Consider the following 15000-nt stretch of genomic DNA (forward strand, 5'->3'; position numbering starts at 1 on the left):
TTCTGATGGTAGGTTGACTGTGGACTTCGGGCAAACATCAATTACCGGTAGCAAAAACAGTTATCGTCTGGAAAACTAAATAAATTAGTTTGTGTTGATGTTTTTAGATAGTCAGTACGCTGCAAACACCTTGGTCTGACCTGAGAGAGAGAGAGAGAGAGAGAGAGAGAGAGAGAGAGAGAGAGAGAGAGAGAGAGAGAGAGAGAGAGAGAGAGAGAGAGAAAGATAAAGAGAATCTCTCTAGCAAAGACATAGAGAGAGAGAGAGAGAGAAAGAGAGTGAGAGAGAAAGAGAATATCTAGCAAAGACACAGAGAGAGAGAGAGGGAGGGAGAGAGAGAGAGAGATACAAAGATACAAAGAGAGAGAGAGAGTCTCTCTAGCCAACAGACACAGGGTGAGATCACAGGCCATGTAAGGAGATTTGGTTGAAGAAATACGGCTTCTCCAGGCTCTGCATCTTTGGCTGGACTCGGCCGATTCGAAAGGGAATGTTTCAAAATGGATTTTCTGGTCAGCTACGAATCCTCCGGCTTTACGCCGTTCGTGTCCGAGGGCCGCACGGATACCTCATAAAATCAACACAGATGTGAGTGAACATCTGGGGCAATAAACGCAGCTAGTAACAATATCAAATAAATGTCGGTTATCGTTTAAAAATACCGATATAACGTCGATCAAACATCACCTGCGAAGGCTTACCGCCACGCCGACTGCGAACACAGCGGTGTTCGACTTCCGACGGTCTCCATTCGGAGAGCATCCCGAACGGAAAGGAGGGAGTTCATTTGAAATCGTTCTTTTGTGTTCCATGTGTATGGACCGTACACCATCTTGAGACTTACTCACTACTGACTTTTACCTTGGAGTCATCTCTGAGAATCACCATCTTCACACACTTCCACAGTCTGTTACATGTTTATAACCCCCAGACTTCTACGCTCAAGGCTAGCTAGTATGTGTGTGTGTGTGTGTGTGTGTGTGTGTGTAGAGAGACCCCTGGAGCCTCTTGTGAGAGTGTGTGAAAGGGAAGCTAGACCCAGGAGTGTTCTGTGTTGTGTGGGGCCCAGGGGGAGATCCTATCGACGAGTCTGCTAGCGTGTTGATGTGATATTTCAAATGAGACGGGCTGTGTGCTGCTGGGTTGAGTCAGTCACTCATGAAAGTGCTTTGAACAAAAGGGCAAGCCGCCGGCCCGGCTGCTCATTCAGCACAGCCCTGCCACGCATTGTGTGGTGTGATTCGAGGAGATCAATAGTACTGTTTGTGTGTGTGTGTGTGTGTGTGTGTTTCTCTATCTGTGTATGTGTTGTGTGTTTGTCTCTCTATCTTTGGATGTTTGTGTGTGTGTGTGTGTTTGTTTCTATCTCTTTGATGTATTTGTGTCTGTGTGCGTGTGTGCGTGTGTTTGAATGAAACATTGAGCCGTTCGTGTGGAAGAGATCCAAGATCCAATGACATGACTCATAATTGAAGTTAAATAAAAATCTATACTATGTTCGGTTGGAGAAGAGTGAAGCCTTCCATTGTATCGCGATAACAACCGACATTCCTCTTCCTCTAAGAAGGACTCCATAATCCGTGTAGTATGCAGACAGATAGCTAGCTAGACAGAATCAATACGGCTCCTTATCCATTCAACAGCATATTTTCTATTGACGTAGCTAGCTTTGGTCACAGCATTCGGTTGGAAACTGCACCCCACGCCTTCAGCCTGGCCTTCCTCATTGAGTCTCTCACGCCTAGTGCCACCGGGTGGGCAAACGAGGGTACTGCATGGCACCAGGTTACAAAGGCTGTCGCGTGGATAAGCGGATAAGTGCATAAGATCTCAAGGGCGCAGGGGAGAGGTAAGAATAACATTTAAAAAAATAGATATTTCTGTTTTTCTACTACTATCTTTTCTACTATAACGACTATTCCCAACACCGAATGAGACACGCAACAGTGGTGTCTGTGTGTGGTGGCGTCAGACATTGTCTTTGCTCGGAGCAATATCAACGCAGACATGCCACCACTATATCCTGGGAGGCCTTTTTAAATTTATTTATTTTTTACGAGGAAAAGCGACGTTTTGGAGCAGGAGGCTCATCAAAACCCACTCATCCCCCAGTGCCCGAACTGCTAACCGAAATACAGAGTGAAATGCCAATGAACTGAAATGTCACATCGCAGAATTAACGAGGACGGGGGTAAGTGAAATGTCAGAAGGAGAGAGAGAGAGAGAGAGAGAGAGAGCCGGAGTCGCGGTTCATCTGTTCACTTGTTACAGCGGGATTCACTGAGTGAGGGGGCGCGATTTGTCTGGGTACTGAGTACCGGGTGACGCGGAGGCTACAGTACGCTCCTGTTCCATTATACCACAACACCGTGGGGTTCAAACCCAGGGGTCTCGTGTGGAAGACACTAGCATCTACCGCTAGGCCAAGAGGACATCCTCCAGGTTCCTCGGGAGGGAGGAGGCGGTGTGGGGGGGGGCACTTGAGTTTCTATTTCACAGGCAGTATAGCTTACCTCATCTCGAGAGTGTGCGCCTCCGGATCACCTCTGCTGCGGCACGTTAGCATTAGCAGTTAGAACGCGTCGGCCAACATTGCTTCTTTTCATCCTATAGGGTACGCTTAAGTGTGGACACTGGCCACAGATAACCATCTTCCAGGTCCTGTGTGTGTTCCACCAGCCCAGGGAAAGGAGCCAGGCTCATTGTAAATGCATGGGTTTCTACCTCCACCACCCCCCCCCCCCTCCCTCCCCCTCCCCCTAGTGTGTACAGTATACATAACAATCCCTAGGGGACCGCTGTCGAGTAAAACAATGTTATTAAACGGTCACTGTGGAAGCCACTGCACGACCCGCTTCTGCGGTGGTACACACACACACACACGCACACACACAGAGACAAGACAAACCACTTAGCATACACCCAGGTCTAGTGGGAGCCCCTCTTCGCCGGGTAGGGCCCGAGGCAGATGTCACACCCTCCTCGTAACGGTCACCGGAGCGGACGGAGTGTGTGTGGCGGTGGCGGCGCGCGGCCACGTGCGCTCTGGGAGGAAACGGCGGCGCGCAGACGGTACTGTGTGTGTGTGTGTGTGTGTGTGTCTCATTTCCATGTAGGCCGCTCCACCCTGGCCCGTTCCCAAAGGCATCAGTAGATCTGAGAGGACTAGGAATGGTGTCAACTATACGTAGCCGCCTAGCCTAATAAGAGGGGAAAGGGAGCGCTGATAGTGTATTGTTGCTAATATCAATCTGTTGCTCTTTGATCTACTTGAGATGCCTTGGGGTAGGGGCTAGTAAAGGGGCTTCTCAGCAGGCATATACTGTATACACACACACACACACATGCGCAGGCAGCATATACACACACACACACAAACACACATACGTACGTATGTACACACGCAAGCACACACACGTACATATGCACACACGCACGTATGCACACACGCAAGCACACGCACACATATACACACACGCATCATGAAATGAGTTGGACACAGACATCTTGAAAATCTTACAACGTATATAATTGACACAAGGTTCCAGGAACAAACAACAGCGAATGACACATATTATTATTATTCAACCTCTTTCTTGCATCTATCTTCACCTTGAACACAAACTCTCCATAGGTTTGATTTTTGAAAACAATAAAAACAAAAAATAGAAAATCAAAAAAGAAAATTCCAATAGTTCTTTTTATATCTCTCTCTCTCTCTCTTTCTGTCTCTCTCTGTCACTCTATCTCTCTCTCTCTGTCACTCTATCTCTGTCTCTCTGTCACTCTCTCTCTCTCTCTCTCTCTAAAAATCGGCACCTTTCAGAAAATGCCAGCCACATTCAACTCAACATAGAGGCTGATCTAAGGTCAGTTTCGTGTTTCTCCCTCTGTGTGGTTAACATTAGGATTGGTGGTGGGGAGGGGGTAGAATACGCTGATCCTAGAACAACTTCTACCCACCGCCTCAACTCATGAAGGGGATTATAGTGGTGGATCAGAGCCCCTGGTGGTCGGTCTAGGGTATTACACACATCGTTCTCAGGACTACAGGAGACATCTCAATGGTCCATATCTATCATCTCATCGGCATCCATTTACAATCCTCATGAATTAACATTTCTGGAGGGCGTCTATTCGACTCACCCCTGTCGATCGAACCATCTCGTGATGTCTTTGTGCAGAAGACAATGCCATCCTATATCGAAGACGCTATAGGCTTTGTACGTCATAAAAGTGCAGCGTTTAAAGGGGGGGGGGCGGGCTCTAAACTATACACAAATGGGAGGGGGGGGGTTGGAGAAGGAGAGAGTTTGGGGGGGGGGGGGGGGTTGTGCAAATTTCAGGCAGACAACATTGAGAGACGTAGCCGTGGAAAGTGAAGTGGTGAATTTGATTAAGTAGTTTTTGTCAGTTTTTGGAATCGGAATGTCGCCCCCAGGGTCAGAGGGCAGGGTTGGGGGCGGGGGGGGGGGTCAATTCAATTCTGTTTCGGTTCAGGAGATGAATTGAAAATACCAAATCAAGATTTTCTTTCTTTTTAAAAAAGTGCCATTTACTTTCATTGAGGATCTGTATAATTCCTGAATTTTAATTTTAATCTGAATTTCAATCTTATATTGAAATGGACCGGACCCAGACCCTGGTCACCTTGGGCGGGGGGGGCGGGCATTTACAGGCAGTCACAGGTGCACAGGTGCATCCACATCTATCAATCTATCGTCGTAAAGAGGACAATAACATCAACCTTGTTGAATAGAGAATTGTATCCGTCGTACCTATGCGGTACATGTCAACACTGCATGCTCTGCGCCAATTTAAAAAGCCTCAAAACCTTCTTTTCCAGAGACCCCACACACACACACACACACGCACACACACGCACACACTCACACACACACCGTCTCTCCCACCCTCCCACACAGTAATAGGCGAGCCGTGACATTTCTTTGAACCAGTCTGAAGTACCTACGCGTGTATCATGTCAGGCTGCCGTTCTGTCGCGTGAAAAGCATGAAACCTTTGAAAGCCGAGAGAATAGATGAATACTAGAGAGGTGTCGGGGGTGGGGGTGGGGGGGGGGTGGAGGACGGGGGGGTGAAAAGAGAAAGGCACTGAGATGGGAGATGGAGAGCAAACGGGGGTGGAGGAGGAGGAGGAGGAAGCCATAGAGAGAGAGAGACGTGAAAGAGAGAGGGTCGTCGTCGGAGAGAGAGAGATGAGGAGAATGGAAAGAGAAACAAAGGAGGAGGCGAAGGAGAAGATGAGAACCCCCCCCCCCCCCCCTCCCCTCCCCCCGCCGCCCCACAAAAACAGACAGAAGGAACATCCCATCATTTATCATGTCGTCCTGGAGAGCACCCATTCAAACAGAGGCAGTCAGACGTATATGTACACACAGTCTTGCTTTAGGACAAGTGGTTATATATATAAGTGCAGTGCTTCTCCTCTCCTCCCCTCTGTGTGTGGACTGGTCGACGCTCTGTACACTGGAAGCTACTAGAGACAAACGGTCAAAGGGCTTAACGAGTGTGTGTTGGCGCAATCTTTAACCCCTCCCTCCCTCCCCTATCTATTGCTGCTGGCTGACTCTGTCCAAAAGAAACCCCCTTACATACTGTGAATATAATAGACATCGATGATGTCAGTCACCGCAGCAACAACGTGAGTCATCCAGTCATTAACATCGACGTTAAGCCTCTAAAATAGGGCACAAAGTCGTCGTTGTGAGTTGTGACGGATATCACGAGGATTGAACGTGTCACATGCTAGAGTGTGACATAATACACAACCTCTACATCCCTGCTCAAACCTCCACCCACCCAACCAATCGCCGGAGTAGAGATGCGTTCAACCTCCCTATTGGCCCGGCCGTAGAGTCGATACTAACGACCGCTGTGGCGTGGAGGACACCCCCCCCCCCCTGGTGGCCAACGTGTCACATGGCACCCTCGTCTCTGTTAGAGTGCATCTCTGTTTGACCCCTGTGACTGCAGGGCAGGGCTCTGGTCGTAGTGCACTTCATACACGTGTGTACTGTGGATGGTGTACTGTGGAGGGTTTAGTGTGGATGATGTAGTGTGGAGGGCTTAGTGTGTAGTGTGGAGGGTGTAGTGTGTAGTTTGTAGGGTGTAGTGTATACTGTGAAGGGTGAAGGGTGAAGGGTGTAGGATGCAGGGTGTAGTGTGGAAGGTGTAGGGTGTAGTGTGGAGGGTGTAATGTGGAGGGTGTAGTGTGTAGTGTGGAGTGTGGATGGTGTAGGGTGCAGTGTGTAGTGTCTATTGTGGAGAGAGTAGTGTGTAGGGTGCAGTGTGGAGGGTGGAGGGTGTAGTGTGGAGGGTGTAGGGTGCAGTGTGGAGGGTGGAGGGTGTAGTGTGGAGGGTGTAGTGTGTAGTGTGGAGGGCGTAGTGTGTAGGGTGCAGTGTGGAGGGTGGAGTGTGGAGTGTGTAGTGTGGAGGGTGGAGGGAGTAGTGTGTAGTGTGGAGGGTGTAGTGTGGAGGGTGTAGTGTGGAGGGTGTAGTGTGGAGGGTGTAGTGTGTAGTGTGGAGGGTGTAGTGTGTAGTGTCTATTGTGGAGGGAGTAGTGTGGAGGGCGTAGTGTGGAGGGTGTAGTGTGTAGTGTCTATTGTGTAGGGTGTAGTGTGGAGGGCGTAGTGTGTAGGGTGTAGTGTGGAGGGTGTAGTGTGTAGTGTGGAGGGCGTAGTGTGTAGTGTCTATTGTGGAGGGAGTAGTGTGGAGGGCGTAGTGTGTAGGGTGCAGTGTGGAGGGTGTAGTGTGTAGTGTGGAGGGCGTAGTGTGGAGGGTGTAGTGTGTAGTGTGGAGGGTGTAATGTGTAGGGTGTAGTGTGGAGGGCGTAGTGTGTAGGGTGCAGTGTGTAGTGTGGAGTGCGTAGTGTGGAGGGTGTAATGTGTAGGGTGTAGTGTGGAGGGCGTAGTGTGTAGGGTGCAGTGTGTAGTGTGGAGTGCGTAGTGTGGAGGGTGTAATGTGTAGGGTGCAGTGTGTAGTGTGTAGGGCGTAGTGTGGAGGGCGTAGTGTGGAGGGCGTAGTGTGTAGGGTGCAGTGTGTAGGGTCTAGGGTGTAGTATGTAGTGTGGAGGGTGTAGTGTGTAAGGTGCAGTGTGTAGTGTGTAGTGTGGAGGGTGTAGTGTGTAGTGTGTAATGTGCAGTGTGTAGTGTGTAGTGTGGAGGGTGTAGTGTGGATGTTGTAGTGTGGAGGGTTGTAGGGTGCAGTGTGGAGGGTGTAGTGTGTAGTATGGATAGTGTGTCGTGTGTAGTGTGTAGTATGGATAGTGTGTAGGGTGCAGTGTGGAGGGTGTAGTGTGTAGTATGGATAGTGTGTAGTGTGTAGTGTGTAGTATGGATAGTGTGTAGTGTGGAGGGTGTAGGCGGGGGGGTCACGTTCCCACAGAATGGGGTGGGGGGGGGTCACGTGAGAGGACATGCGATCGGGGCTGTTGTTGTTGTAGCTTGATGAGAAGGCAGCAGGAAGTGCTGATGCACTGAGGGCTTCTGGGTGTTTTCATTGCCTTGCCTCCTTGGTGCTGTGTGATGCCGGGGGGGTAGTTTAAATGCTGAAAGGGTTTCTGAGGGTCTTATTACTGTAAATCCCCCTCCGGTAAAGATTATCCTCCCTTAAAAACTCATCAATAGTTTATTTCATTTGAGTTTTGTGGTAGAAAGTTATTTCATCTATAAATATATTTGGGAGCAGGAAGCACTCCAGGGGGTAGGGATTGTTGGGGGGGGGGGTGGGGGAGGGTTGTTAGGGGGGGGTGGGGGATGGTTGTTAGGGGGGGTGGGGGTTGGTGGCGGGGCGGGGCGGGTTTCTGTATTCCTCTGTTTTTTAATAAATAAGTAATCCTACAAACACATAGGCAGTTTAAATGAATGGAGAAAAGACAAATATTAGGCTGAGCGCTACTGCAAAGCCCCCCCCCCCCCCCCCCCCCCCCACACACATCCCCCCCCCAACATCACCTACACCAACACACTGTATGCATCTCTCTAGTCTACAGACTGTTAACATGTCTTACTGTAGGCAGAGGTATCTCGGCGATCCCAAACAACCAGAAAAACAAAAAAAACAGTTGTGAAAAGAAGACCAGCTCTAGTGGTGCCGTAAATATACCATAAAATAAAATAAGACCAGAACAGAACCAACCAAAAGAATCTATGAATATTCATCATCACTCCATTTTGTTCTGATCCAAGACCGAAGAAGGAAAGTCCATCCGTTTGTATTTTTTTTCCGTTTTGTTTCCTTAATTCTTTTTTTTTTTTTTCGTTTTCATTTTGGCAAAGTAACTAACCCTCCCCTCCCCCCCTCCCCTCCTGACCGATGTCCCCAACCTTCCGCCCTCCCTCCCCCCCTCCTCCTCCTCCACGTCCCAAACTCAGTCCCGATTGGTGGAATTATCTCCTCCTCCCCTGTAGATTATCGCCGCAGCAGCAACGTGACCAATGAGAGCAGGCAGAGGGAGAGGCGGGGGCGGGTCTGGCTGGCCACGCCCTTCACCACCTTCTTGTTCTCGGGGACGTAGGCGTAGAGTTTGGGCCGGTCCGTGCTGGGGACGATGAGGCGCGGCCCCCGGGGACAGTTGTCATCGGCGCACATTCCACTTCCTGAACCGCTGACATCATCGCCTGGGCAGAGAGAAGAAGAAGAAAAAAAAGATTGTATGTGTTTTTGGGAGGGAGGAGGGGGGGGGGGGTGGAGGGAGGGAGAAAGAGAGAGAGGGAAGGAGGGAGAAAGAGAGAGAGGGAGGAGAGAGAAAGAGAGAGAGGGAGGAGAGAGAGAAAGAGAGAATACAGTATATTTCATATTTTATTTTATTTTTTAATTATAAGAGAGAAGCTGATTGAGCACTATTGGGTGAAATATAGTCCCGATACTTTTTCCCCCAGATATTTAAAACTAATGAAATACCCTTGGGTTGTTAACCCCCTCCCACCCGCCACCCCGCTCGTTGAAGCTACGCTACGTCTAAACCAGAGTGTGGCTTTTTAAAAGCGCAGGAAACACATCAGCACTCAGAGAGGATTGCGAAGCTCGTTCACATTTTTTTCGCAGTAACCCTCCTTGGCGACCGTCCAACAACCGAGCCAGAGAGAGAGAGAGAGAGAGAGAGACCCATTATCTTTAATCTGTTACTCAATGAACACTCCCACTCACTGATCACACCGGATAAAAAAAAACTACAGTAGCCTACATGGAAGTGTTTTAATCAGGCATCTGGATGGACACCTAAAGAGGCAGGAGAAAGCGGGGTGTCGAGGTGTTGAGGGTTCAAGCCCCTCCCCGGCTTAGCGTCTCTGTGCCAGTGGCGGGCGGGTGGCTCACACACTCATCCACAGTGAGGCTTGCATAACGTAACGCACTACCCAACAAGTCTGACCTCAATTATTCAACGCGACGGCGTCCCAATTCAGGCCACTTTTCATTTTTTTGGGTTCTTTTCTTCATCTCCTACTTACCTTCAGCTTAACGGACAGAAATAGCCACTTCCCATTTAACACACTTAGCCGGAGAGAGGGGAGAGTGAGCGAGGTCTTAACGGATGACGGGCTTGTTCATTGTTTGGAGGTTTACTGACCGTGGTGGAGTGAGAGCTCTCTGCTCCACAGGGACTCTGATCTGAAAGGTCAGTTTGAGATTGTTCCTCCTAATAGTAGTCACTATGGTTCAGGGGATGGTTGAACTGATTTGAGGTCAGTTTTAGGGGTCTGTTTTCGATTGTTCCTCCTAACAGTAGTCACTGTGATTCAGGGGACGGATGAACTGATCTGAGGTCAGTTTTAGATTGTTTTCCTCCTAACAGGAGATGGGTGAACTGTTCTAGGGTCAGTTTTAGCTTGTTCCTCCTAATAGGAGTCACTATGATTCAGGGGACGGATGAACTGATCTAGAGTCAGTTTTAGATTGTTCCTCCTAATAGTAGTCGTCACTATGATTCACAGGATGAACTGATTTGAGGTCAGTTATTTTTTATATTGTTCCTCACTATGATTCAGGGGATGGGTGAATTTGGGACCTGACTACTCACTGGTGTCCTGGAAGTCCACGTCGTTGCCGTTGAAGGCGTTGTTGAGGCGGTTGGTCATGATCTTCAGCTGCATGATCTGCTGGCGGATGGTCATGTCTGGCTTGGTGATGTCGATCTCCACCTCCGGGTTGTTGATCTGGCTGGCCAGGCCCGCGCCCATCACCTCTGGGAGGTACCTGACAGACAGGACACACGGGGTCTAACCAACACTATAACAATACTCTAACAATGGCTTCCCTCTCTCTCTTTCACCTTTTTAATCTCAGATTAAAACATTATTTATATGTGGGATAAGGAAAGGGGGTTGGGAGGTGATTTGAGACTGTGTGTGTGTGTGTGTGTGTGTGTGTGTGTGTATGTACTGTGTGTGTGTGTGTGTGTGTGTGTGTGTGTGTGTGTGTGTGTACTGTGTGTGTGTGTGTGTGTGTGTGTGTGTGTGTGTATGTACTGTGTGTGTGTGTGTGTGTGTGTGTGTGTGTGTGTATGTACTGTGTGTGTGTGTGTGTGTGTGTGTGTGTATGTACTGTGTGTGTGTGTGTGTGTGTGTGTACTGTGTGTGTGTGTGTGTGTATGTACTGTGTGTGTGTGTGTGTATGTACTGTGTGTGTGTGTGTATGTACTGTATGTGTGTGTGTGTGTGTGTGTGTGTGTTCCTACAGTATGTGTGTGTGTGTGTGTGTGTGTATGTACTGTGTGTGTGTGTGTATGTACTGTGTGTGTGTGTGTGTGTGTGTGTGTGTATGTACTGTGTGTGTGTGTGTGTGTGTGTGTGTGTGTATGTACTGTGTGTGTGTGTGTGTATGTACTGTGTGTGTGTGTGTGTACTGTGTGTGTGTGTGTGTGTATGTACTGTGTGTGTGTGTGTGTGTGTGTATGTACTGTGTGTGTGTGTGTGTGTGTGTGTATGTACTGTGTGTGTGTGTGTGTGTATGTACTGTGTGTGTGTGTGTGTGTGTGTATGTACTGTGTGTGTGTGTGTGTGTATGTACTGTGTGTGTGTGTGTGTGTATGTGTTCCTATGTGTGTGTGTGTGTGTGTGTGTGTGTCCTACCTGGCTCGTGACATCCCGTTCCAACACTTGTCCTCTGCCCCCGCCCCGGTGGCCACCCTGTCGCTGCAAAGGCTGCTGGGTAACTGGACCCAGTACGGCTGCATGTCCCTCAGCTTCCTCGACACGTCGGACACCTGAGGGGGGGTGGAGGGGAGAGGGGGGGGGGTGGAGGGTGGGTGGAGGGGGGAGGGGGGGTGGAGGGAGGGAGAGAGGGGGAGGTGGAGGGGGAGGTGGAGGGGGGAGGGTGGGGGGAGGGGGGAGGGGGGGTGGAGGGGAGAGGGGGGGTGGAGGGGGGAGGGGGGGTGGAGGGAGGGAGGGAGGGGGGAGGGTGGGAGGGTGGAGGGGGGAGGGTGGGTGGAGGGGGGAGGGGGGGTGGAGGGGGGTGGAGGGGGAGGGTGGGTGGAGGGGGGAGAGGGGGTGGAGGGGAGAGGGGGGGTGGAGGGGGGAGGGAGGGAGGGAGAGAGGGAGGAGGAGTGGGGAGAGAGGGGGTTACATACATGTAGCAGCTCATATAGCTTACACACACACAGCCTATACACACAGCCTACACACACAGCCTAAGGACGTCTTGTCATGTGACACTATTGAACAGTACTTCCGAGCCAACTGACGTCGAGCAGACTGCCGCATCATGTCGAACAAAGAGTGAAACACACACAGCCGTGTCACACGTTCCTGACACCAGCGAGGAATATAAGAAGCTAAGCGATTTTCGTCCAGAAATGTAAGTTTGTGTCACTTACTTCTGGATCAAGGCGGCAAAAAAAAAAGAAATCCCAATTCATTTTTCTAATCAGGATTAAAGGAAAATTCAAACAGCTCATAGAAGTGTTGTATTAAACGGGGTAGGCTTACAACTTTCTGGTACATTCTCTGCCTCTGATTAAATAGTGTTCGGTTCAAGTAACCGATTCTCAATTATTTTTCGACTCTATGTCACAACATGAAAAATGTATGAACCCCGCAAGTGATGTGAAACAACTACGTGAAGACTTAACAAACGCTAGTTAATCGGACCAGAAAATGAACCTTCATAGAACCTTCATATTACACAACTCTTTTATATATAAGCTGTTTGAAGTTAAATCCTAATGGGGAAGAAAAAAAAAAATGGATTGGGATTTTCGGCTTGAAACGGAAGTTCAACAAACTCAAACTAACCATGTTCTGACGACACGCTTCAGTCCTACAGGAAAGAGGGGATAGTCAGAAAGATAGAGGGAAGTCAGAAAGATGGAGGGAAGTCAGAAAGATGGAGGGAGGTCAGAAAGAGTGAGTAGTCAGAAAGAAAGAGGGAATAGTCAGAAAGATGGAGGGAATAGTCAGAAAGATAGAGGGTATAGTCACAGACAGAGGAAGGGGAAGCCATGGTCGCCGTGGTAACACTAACCAGTTTCTCCAGCCGGGACCCGGGGGTGGGGCTGACTTTGTCTTCCACGGTCACCTTCCCCCTCTTCTTTACGTCGTCCATCCCCGTGCTGCTGGTCCCCCCCTCTCTGGGGTTCCCACAGGCCTGGAACACCTAGGGAGGGAGGGGGGAGGAGGAGGGAGGGAGGGAGGGAGAAAGGGAGGGATGGAGGGAGGGAGGAGGGATGGAGGGAGGAGGGAAGGAGGGAGTTGAGGGAGGGAGGGGAGTGAGAGGTAGGGAGGGAGGAGGGATGGAGGGTGGGAGGGGAGTGAGAGGTAGGGAGGGAGGAGGGATGGAGGGAGGAGGGGAGGAGGGAGGAGGGAGGGTGAAAGAGAGAGAGGGAGGAGAGAGAGAGGGAGGAGAGAGAAAGAGAGAGAGGGGTGGAGAGAGAAAGAGAGAGAGGGGTGGGGAGAAGAGAGAACACAGAGGAGAAGAAGAGGACAAGTTGGTCAGTGGGGGTACATTGTCAGGACAAATGCTCATTTATTTTGGGGACCAAAAGGACCGACTGTTGTACAGTTCTACATTGTATTCGGGGAGGGGAGAAATCTTTAAAATGACTGAATGTTCCCCAAACAACATCCACGGGGCCAGACACATCCATCAGCGTGGCACCAATTCAATCTTTCTCTGACAAACTCAGTCCTTGGGCTTTCAATAAAAAAAACCTGCGCTATAATCTTGTCCTATAAACCCCCTGTGCTGTAAGTTGAGTACGCGCCGACACACAATCTGTATTGGTGTTGGTGTTGACAGGGAGGTGAAACACAATAACCCTGAACCCACCCACCCACCCCCCCCCTCCGCCCGCTCAACAGAACTGAACTCTAAACCCCTATACTTCTGAATGCGGCTAAGCTAAGGCCGACATGTATTAGTTCTAGTATCTTCCATTTTTCCGAAGACTTTTATTTATTTATTTTTTTGCTGAGCAACCTTACACTATACAAGACAGCACAATGCACCATTGTGTTCTCACATTGACAGCCCCCCTCCTGCTCCTGGCCTTGAAAAACAACCGTACATCGCCAAAGGACCTTCATTTCAACAGTACCAAAGTCATATAGAAGTGGATACCAGGTCTGAATGAGGGAGAAATTCACTATTCAAGACCTTCTGGGCTGTTGTTGTCCTCATTGTCCGAGTATATCTGCCGTATAGGAGAAATGAGAGTGAAAGCATCTTGTGTGGCCTGTTTGTGATAGAGACACCGATGCTTTCTCTACCTGCACTGTATAGGAGAACTGCCAACACTAGAACAGCCGTGCCTTATTTCCTACTACTTTTCCTACTCTTCACAATGGGAAGCTGCGACCACTAGTTGGCGGCTTGTAAATTAGCCTGCTTCCTACACAGAAAAACTTCAAAATAGCTTTATAACTACTGATTTTGAAAATGTAAGGATACTGGGTGGTAGAACGCACATATCTAGGAAAAGTCATGAAAGGAGGGTCCTGAAATGTGATCGAGTGCAAAGATATAACACTTTTATTTACTCACATGGGTCAAATGACCCCTCAAGTGCTAACACGTGACACGGTCTGGTGAAAAAGGTCCACATGTCGGCGATTCTCAAGCCGGGCAAATGACCCAAAAGCTTCTTTAAAAACAAAAAACAAATGTGTTTTCCGCTTTTTTTGCATGTTTACGAAAGTTGTTGAAGAGCCCACTTGATGTAACAAACAGCAGTTTTAGGATCACTAAATACTTAATACATAATGTGTGAATTGGGTTCTGGGTTCTGCCGGAGGCTACTGGGAAAGTGATACATGGCGGGGAAATCCACCCAAATTGGAATCAGAGGACAGGGGGAGATTGTACTGTAATACATGGAATGGAATGGAATGAGGACACGTGTGTGTGTGTGTGTGTGTGTTTGATCCCATTCCTCGTTCCCATCCCATGCATCACAGTGTGCTTAAGTCCTCCTAATTTCTACCTCCGCCAGCCTCGCCCTCCCAGGTCCCTCCCTACGATCCGATTGGACCAGAGGTACAGGAGAGGTCCGGTGATCGGTTCTGACCTTACCCTCTCTGTTACAGTACGCTCCGAGGATGGGGTCTGCCAAATTACACACACACGCACGCTCGTTCTAATGATGGATGAGGGGGCGATCGAGACGGGTCTCGGGGGGGGGGGGGGAGCGGCGAGGAGTTGATTGGGGTCGGTCGGTTGAAAAAACCAGAGTCTTTGAATAATGTATGTGGGAAAATGAATCTGTATAACACTGTCTAACCACTGTCGGTCAGTGTGATGGATCGTCATGGCGACAGATAGTGGGAGTGAGACCGATGTCTGGTCAGTTTTTGGACGGCCGCACCTGAGGGTTGAGGTTGGGGTTTCGGAACGGGGGCAGTGGGTAAGGGGCTGATCTGAGGCCAGCCAGACTGTGGCAGAACCCCAGGCCCAGTTCTGGCCGTAGGAACACGGGCCCGGCAACAGAGGCGCCTTTGTTCCCCGACGCTATTTACATATTTTTTTCCACCGTCAGAAAACCGAG

General features: G+C 49.6%; 1 protein-coding gene across 1 annotated transcript in view; it reads right to left on the reverse strand.

The window, feature by feature from the left end:
• Positions 1-8432: 8432 nt before the first annotated feature.
• gpc1b (glypican 1b) overlaps positions 8433-15000 on the reverse strand; it is a gene marked incomplete at both ends in the record, with an annotated part of 67812 nt that continues 61244 nt past the window's right edge. Inside the window, 4 exons of the mRNA XM_080547102.1 lie at positions 8433-8641; positions 10042-10217; positions 11093-11226; positions 12483-12614. Of these exons, the coding sequence (XP_080403228.1) occupies positions 8433-8641; positions 10042-10217; positions 11093-11226; positions 12483-12614 (651 nt within the window). The remainder of the gene's footprint in view (positions 8642-10041; positions 10218-11092; positions 11227-12482; positions 12615-15000) is intronic.

This window comes from Nansenia antarctica (genome assembly GCF_963989245.1).
Source record: "Nansenia antarctica genome assembly, chromosome: 16".
NCBI classification, from domain to species: domain Eukaryota; kingdom Metazoa; phylum Chordata; class Actinopteri; order Argentiniformes; family Microstomatidae; genus Nansenia; species Nansenia antarctica.